We start from the raw sequence: 8,400 nt of genomic DNA on the forward strand, positions 1-8,400 counted from the left end.
CTCTTGAGGGTTCCCTCCTCTCACCTCATCTAGGTCTTGCTGAAGGTTTTGGGTTTTAAACCCTTCTATAGTGCTAGGCACAAGAGAGGGCACTTTCACATTCATGGCAGCTACGGTATACACTGTTCCTCATCCTCTTTGTTTCACCTTTTCCTCCCCTCCTTTTAGGAACCTCTCCTATTTTGCTACGCAAAGCAGTCCCTCCGCCGTCATTCTGGACCTCTGGGAAGCCCGACATCAGCACGATGGCGACCTCGACTCCCTGGCCTGTGCCCTGGAAGAAATAGGAAGGACACACTCCAAAATCTCAGACATAACGGAAACTGAGATTGAAGAGCCTGACTTCAACTACAGCAGACAAAACGGACTTTAGTCACCTTTTTCCATTCAAGAGCTGATGGCCAGCTTTGACTGTCACACTAGAGAATCTCTTTGGCAGGGAGGAAATAAGGGTTTCTGCACACTGTGTATGGAAAGAAACACGCATTTCCACAACGCAGTTTTCAGTTGGAGGAGCAGAAGAAGCCCTTTTAAAAAGCATCTCAGTAATAAGGAAAACACGAGCTTCTCCCTGTCCTCTCTCTCGTTTAAAATTCATGTTTTAATGTCAAAACCAAAACTACACATCTATCGTTCCTGGGGCAGGAAGGAGGGAGATACAGAGCCAGAAAAGGTAAATATTATGACAGAACGTATTTAGGAAACAGTAATGCTAATACGACGGCTAGTGAAAATCAGCAAATATGATACTGAATATTTAGAGCCGCTAGAGGTTAATCCTAGTGTAAAGGTTTTCTTCTCGGGGTCTTGACTCCCCTTTGTCCTGCCCCTCTAACTTAGCACACTCAGAGCGGGGTTCAAGTGCCGTTTGATAGCATCGTGTTGTCACTGCGTACGTGCTACAGAAAACCCGAAAATCTGGCCTTATCCCGTTCAGATGTTTGAGGAATTAAAAGATCTCATAAGTATTTAATTGCTATCATGTGTATTCCAAACAATTTATTTGAAAAATTCCATCACTTAATGAATGTACGTTTGCTGCAGAGCTTTCCTGCCTGTTCTGTTAACACAGTAACAGAACAAAACCATTCTCTGTGAAATTAGTGTGTGCGCGTGTGAGAAATCTTCTCAAGTTCTCAGTCTGCAAACTTTCACTCAGTCAAAAAATGTTTCTTTGGGGGTGGATTTAAATAACTAAATAAAATGCAGGAAATTGCCAGTCCTGTTTTAGCAACTTTACACTTTTTTTTTTAATTACTTCATGCTCTGGGGCTAAACTTAAAAGGAAAGGTGAAGTCAATCAGCACAGCTTAATTTTGGTTTAGTTTCAGACTGAAACAATAAACCCCACGCGGTACTGCCAAAAATTGGCTGGATTTCGTTGTACAATTTGGATGTTTCACAGGATATAAAGCTGGCTGTGTTACACCTGGTTTAGTTACAAACGTATCCCATTTACCACCAAACCCAGAATCTAACTAGAGAATTCTCCTCATTTTTTTATCCATTTCATCCAAAAATAATTTATTACTTCAACCGAACCAAAAAAAGACAGCTGTCACTGTGAGTGAGTGTCCTAGTGGAACTGGTACTGAGCCAAATTTAACCATGATTTTTACTCATATTTTCTTTAAAATTAGCCAAGGTGCTCGTTAGCTCTGGCCCTGGGCTATCCCTTTGGGTGACAGGACACAATCAGTGTGAAGCAGGAACACAAGCAGGACTTTAGGAGCTTTACGGAAATGCCAGAAATTGAAAACAAAGCATTTGGGGTTTTTTCTTCCCCCCCCCCATATGTGGCCGAGAGCAGGATGATAGGCCACAGGGTAGGTAACTAGTGTGCAAATGACTAATAATCTGAAACTATTTCTTTGCCCAGGATTCCCGTTCTGAAAAGTATGATGAGCAGCTCTTGGTAGAGGACTTTGCTTGTTCTTGCTGATCTGAAAGTGCCAATTTCATTGCTTTCCCGGCTCCGCAGGCTGGAATAGTCTTCGACTTATAAATACCTAGACTTCCCCAAACATTTTCTGCACTTTAGTATTTCATGCAGCCTGACACAAAAGTTCCTGTTTGCAATGGGAAATCAGAATGGCTGCAAGCATATTTAAGACTGAGACAAAAATACCAGCTGATTTGGCAGCAAGCTGTCACTGTTTTCAGCAGCACATGGTTCTATCTGTGTTTGAATTATATTTCTAGTGACTTGCAGTCCTCCTCCTCAGAAACCTGTTCTTCATTGGACAAAATGTCATGAATTAAAAAAAAGATAGGGAACGGCATCCACAGCAAAGCGATGGAGTTTTAGTGAGCTGTCGTTGTCTGGGAGACCAGCTACAGTCACTCTCCAGCAGTTAATTTGTTCTCAGCTTCTCCTCAGACCCAGTTTTAATTTTCAAACTAGCCTAGGTTAGCTACCACCGCGAAGACCTAAGAACTACCCTGCAGGCGCTGTAACAGATTCACGTCATTCCGACGAGCTGTACGTATTTTCCCCTCTGGTTTTCCAAATAGATGTGAGCTACACGCAGCGTATGCGGTCAAAAGAGCTGCTACGTGGAGCTCAGCCCTTAAAGCTTTTTCTCAGGAAATGCACGGTTTACTTTCAAGACTTGGGGAGCTTTGAAAAACCTCTGTGTACGGCAACAGCCAACTCTGCCTACTGAGTGCTCGGTAAAGCCTAGAGAGAGGCCCGAAGCTGTCTAGACCGACTTCCTCCAAAGTCCATCTGAAAGCGCCTTCAGAGCGCAGGGATCTGGGCTCTACGCCAAAATCCAAGTTAGATCCAAAATCCAGTGCAGTCTAGTGTCCGAGTTTAGGGACTGAAAAGGAGTAAACGTCAAAGTTTCTTACAGCGCCAGAAGAGAAACCGTTCGGGTTTGGGCCTAAGGTGAGGTTTTGATTTTACGTTGCTCACTAGAGTATTGTTGTTTTCTGTATGGGTTTTTTCCTGGTTTTTCTTCACTTTTGCTAAAGCAGCTTCTTTGTTACTGGTCTTGCTTTTGTGACTCTGAATCAAGATCTCTGACTTTTTCTAACCTATTACCGTTTTGCTGCTCTCATATTGGTTAAGAGGACTAGTAATGCCACGATACTACTTATTTACCTTTCTCCATTGGAGTGGGGTTTGAAACAGTAACCAAACTGCTGGCCTACAAGTGCCACAATCTTCTTTTGCATCTTTTTTGAAGAGCCCTTCCTTTCCAAGCTTTCCTTTTGTTTAACGCCCGCTGCCTAACAATGGCACTGGGCTCTCTATGTAGTAAGGAATGCTGAGTAACTGCCACCATCTCACCTTGTCCGTATTACGCGTTCTTCTACAGGCTCCTCTCACGTTCCATTTCTGCTCACTCTCTTGTCTAGGCTGAAACCCCCTCGTTTATTCCAGTTCTTTGAACATCCTTGCAGCTATGCTCTGTATCATCTCTAGTTCTGTATCTTTTGGGAGATGGAGTGACCAATAACCTGCTTTTCAACAGGAGCGCAGGCTAAATCACGCAATTCCTCCATTTCCTCAGTTTCTTGCTGTTCCCACATTCAGTATCAATCACAGAGGATTAAGATCTTGCTATAGCAGAAAGCCCCGAGAAACACCTGCGAGAGGGAGCAGGATGCCTGAGAACAGAGTAGCTGATTTTACTATGCAAATTACTCAAGCTAATACGTCCTGAGCATCCAGAAAAATAAAGATTGTGAGGAAAAACTGGGTAGCTGAAAAAAAAAAAAAAAAGACTGAGGTGACAGAGACGATGTCAAAATCATTTAAAAAAAAATTACGAAAAGGAAATTATTTGTTCTCCATGATAACAATGGATATTGGTAGGCAGTCACTGGACAGTAAGAATTTTGAGTGAAAAATAGGCTCCGGGTTTTTTTTTCTGTTCCCTTTCCCCCACTGCAGTGTTGACTACCTGACATGCCTGGTACCCACGCGCCTGTTTTCAGATGCTCCCTTCCTGTTGTTTTGCATTAGCATCACGCAATGATATTAATAGAACTCAGCGCTTCCACCTAGACAGGCTTATGCCAGTTCTCCTCCCTTTTTTATGCACAGTCCTGGTCTGAGAGACGGAAGAATTAAACCAGTTTTTAGGTAACTGCTTCTGCTACCGTATAAATGAGGCAGCAACATGGATTTTGTTACCATTAACAAACAGCTAAACAATACCGGTAAAAGGTGTTAAATGTTTGCTTCTTATTTTCCACAGTAGAAAGCAGCTGACTCGTGCCAGCTCCCCCCCCCCCCCAAGGCTGCTGTAAGTGTGCTTTGCAATACAGGATTCTCTCAGAATGATAATTCAGAATTTGTATGCAAATGCTATATAGATAGACATGTCGAACATTATTAGCAACCTTAAAATTCCAGAAGCACATTTTTAACATCTATATTAAAAAGATTTTTTTGAAATCTGTGTGTGTGTATATATATATATAGCTTTATATATATATATAATATATAAAAATTTGATCCAAGACACAGATGTAAAGGAGCATCTGAAGCAGGATTAGAGGCCAAAAATTAAAAATTTATTCCTTTCCTCTGTTTTATAAATTATGACTTTCGAAAAATAATTTTTAAAATCTCTTCACAAACTAGAAAGAAAGAGAAATGTAATGTTGCACGCTTAAGATTCCATTTAGCTGCCCTGAGTCTGAGATGGTGAAATAGCCATTTTGGTTTTGCATCACCAAAGAATCTGCTCCAGTATATTTTCATCTTCCTAAGCACCTTTCCCAGATATTTCTGTGCTGCGAGTCATTTAGGACTAATAGTTGCATTTTAAAAATGACTTACAATTTTGTCACCAAAATGGTACACTTCACAGCTCCGCCAGACTGCAGCATCATAAAGCTAATTTACAGTTTTTACAACACCGCTTTTGCAGCCTTACTAGTTTACATTAAAATCCTTTAAGCCACAAGGAAAGGAACCCTGCTCTGTAGATTTAAATTCAAACTTCATTTACCAGCGCCAGTCTCATAAAACTAAGATGTACTCCCACAAAAATTTTATTGGGCTTTTTGTAATAGATGAAAAGGTATCGACACAAGTCTCTTAAAATACAGGGAACTGGTTTTGTTATTATTTTTATCTCTGGCAACAGCTGGTCCGCTCCTCTCTGGGTGTGCAGAGCTTTCGGCGGGTTGAGAGAGAAGCTTATTCAGCATAAATCACAATAACAGGGGTCTCGGTGTAGGACTGTGTGGTATTAACATCATACTAAAAGCCCATTCTTTTTTTTTTTTCCCCACTTGAAAGATAGTGCTATATGAGAGTTGTAAAACAGTCAGTAACTGATCAAGTCCAGATAATATTTTCCACTACAAAAAAAAATATATAGCTTATATACACAGTGAAGCTAAAGTAAGTGAGGAACTGTTGTGGATTTCTGTTCATGATTTGATCCCCCCAGTCTATTTCTGCATAGATTTCAGCAAGGGCTGCATTATTTCTTGGGTGGTAATTAACCGAGTGGAAAACAGGAAATCAGTTCTAAGTCCTTAACAACAGTGAATGATCACCAGATCAGCCTTTGTTTTACTGGTTTGAATTATACCCAGGAAGTTCTCCCACTTTTTACGCAGCAGTAGAGATGGTTAGTATTACTCACTGAGAACCTTGTTCGTGTTAAACCTGCTGAAGAGTGTTTTCTATGGGTCGTTCATTTGTGGCACGTGCTTTGGTAGAATTACTCCCTTGACGCTATTCCTGCCGCAGAAGAGGCTGGCGGTTTTCTCCGCAGCAGCGTGTGAGATGGCACATACATCCTTTCTTGGATATATAATGATTGTCTAGTTAAAATTACCTAAAGGATTCCTGAGCAAGTACGGTAACTAAAAATAACAAGTATCTAACACACAATACCTGTAGCAACAAATAAAACTCAGTATGCTGGTAAAAGATCATGAATCATTTTCTAGTAACGCACAGTCTAGCTCTTTTCTCTCATTGCCAATACAAGCATAAATGGTAGCAAAAATCTCCTTTCCAACATGGACAAAAATAAATATAGCACTCTAAGATTAAAGAATCACTTAGAGAATCATTTGATAGTAACAGCGTCCGCAATGCAGGAAACAGAACTGATGTTCTACTCATTGCCGCAAGTAAAAGAAAAATCTGTCAGTGTCCATGTTCACTGTTCTGTCCAAAAATAAAGTAAGTGTCTAGGAATTTGCCACTCTATTTTTTGTATTAGAGGTGAATAGTACAGATTCTACTAGTGTTTCTTGTCTGGGGCTTGGGTGGGTAGGGGTGTATTGTAATTTTCAAGCTATTGCAAAAGCTGCTTTTAAATAAGCTGTTCAATTGTACTGACTATCTTGGTTTGTGCTTTACGAGGGAATCCGGGTGAGCCAGGATTCAATGGGTAGCCTCCTTGCCTTGCTGTCCCAGGGTAACTAGAGCTGAAGTCACTTGTGAAATTTAGCGAAGGGATAGGGAGATTAGATGACCCGTCCCTGATCTGTAATGTAGTGTACTGTAATCTAATGAGATTAGACACTCACCTACTGTAGAACCGTGGTTTTGTCAGCAGCTGCTTAGTTTGTCTGCCCCTGGTGTGATAACCTTGGTTGAGAATGTACTTCTGCAGATTGAAGATGTCAAACCCCTGTGTTATCTGCTCTCTGTATATAAATCTTATTGTCTAATCCCGAAAGGAAATGTGTAGCACAACATGAAGTTAAGGGTGTTCTGCACCAAGTTAAAGGTTTTTTCTGATACGGCAGGAGGGGGAGGACACGGATCTAACAGCAAGCGCGTTTGCTACAGAGAACAAGAGTGTTTCCTAACAAATCCTCACTGAGAACTAACTGAAGCTTTGTTTTTGCAGTTAAAAATGTAAAACCTGGTATTTCCCATACTGAAATTTGGAACGTTAACCATGATGATCTCTTTTCAAGCAATTCCTTCAGTTTTCCCCCATTTGTGCGCTGAAGGTGGAGGGAGGAATGGTTTTACACGAAGCTGTAGACTTTTGCATTCTTTCCACTTCCACTCTAAAACGCAGGTGCCGTTACCATTACTGAACCTCGCAGAGTTCCCTGCTGCCTCGCTAAGCGGCACGCACACGCACGTATCTATGTCTCATTGGGGATGTGGCATCTACCTGCTTCTGGTATGGATTTGGGAACTGCAATCTGCCATCATCTAATTTGTGACTTGGGAGATGGAGCTGCCTCCTCCCGCCTCTTAATCGAATTCACGCCCACTGTGACGCTGCTGATCTCAGTTTATACATAGGTGCAAAGCCGTGAAGTGTACACCTTTTCTTAATTCGGATGAGGTAAAATGTGACGCTGGTCAGTCTGGTGAGACTTCAGTGTTGTGCATGACTAGAGCTGACTGAAAAAGTCCCATTGCATTTTCAACTTTCAAAACTTTTGACCAGCTTTTTGGTGAAAAGGGGAGGGGGGAACTTCAACCTAATCAAATACGAAATAAGTAATACATTTTTAAAAAGACAACCCCCCCCCCACAAGTATTCTTCTAGAGATCTATTTTCTCTTCTGCTCCTTTATTTTGGCAGCGAATAGGTTCTGAAAATGTTGGTTCTTGCTCATTTGACTGAGCATCCTTCCCTCCCCCCCCCCCGCTTCTCCCCACGGTTTCCGTGTGTTTAGAACTGAAAAAAGAGCAGAGGGTTGAATGCTTTCTTTAGTATGAAGCTGAAGGAGTAGGGAAGAGAGACAGAAGAACATAAAATAAAAAGCATGGCCTTGGCTTCATACCACACTTTCTGTGCCTTGTTCTATCAATGTAAATTCTGAATGTTGTACAGTAAAATACTTGGGAAAGACTCCTTGGAAAAGGCTGCACTGGCTTCTTTTTTCAGCACATGTACATATATAAATATATATACATATATATATTTGGTAATGCCAAACAGCTGTGTTATATTGTACTGAAAAAGTAATAATGGACAGTTTGGATGTTTTATGTAGAGTTTGCAAAAATTGTATGGCTATAGCCTTTTGAAGATAAATGTACAGACGTAAATTACTGCATATCAGTTATTTATGAATAAAGAGTCTTTTACTGACATCTTAGATTACTGTATGAGTGGCACATTAATTTCTGTGATAAAACAAGATGTTCTGATGCTTTGGGATGCATCGCTGGTTTTATAGTGAGTCTTCTATGGCAGTTTATGCTGGAAAACTGTGTACTTGGGTGCCTTTTTTGCAGAAAACCTGCAGAATCTGCAGGAATAGGACCAGAACTGAACTGTACCCTTTACTGACAACATTGAAACAATTCAAGAATATCATACCAGTCTGAACTACAACCCAAAGAATGCCAATTATGGTCTGCCTAAAATGTGATTTCAGGTATTTCATTAAAATTCCTTATTTATTTGTCTGAACGTACGCATGTACAAGCCCTGCTCCAGGACT

The 8,400-nt window shown here is 41.0% G+C and overlaps 1 protein-coding gene across 4 annotated transcripts in view; it reads left to right on the plus strand.

Moving 5' to 3' along the window:
• UNC5D (unc-5 netrin receptor D) overlaps positions 1-6,229 on the plus strand; it is a 161,307-nt gene extending 155,078 nt beyond the window's left edge. For all 4 annotated transcript variants that reach the window (XM_054804681.1, XM_054804683.1, XM_054804682.1 and 1 more), the window contains one exon: positions 169-6,229. In XM_054804681.1, coding sequence (XP_054660656.1) covers positions 169-373 — 205 coding nt within the window. In that variant the 3' untranslated portion in view covers positions 374-6,229. The remainder of the gene's footprint in view (positions 1-168) is intronic.
• The last annotated feature ends 2,171 nt before the right edge of the window (positions 6,230-8,400 follow it).

This window comes from Grus americana, chromosome 26 (assembly GCF_028858705.1).
Source record: "Grus americana isolate bGruAme1 chromosome 26, bGruAme1.mat, whole genome shotgun sequence".
In the NCBI taxonomy this organism is placed as follows: Eukaryota; Metazoa; Chordata; class Aves; order Gruiformes; family Gruidae; genus Grus; species Grus americana.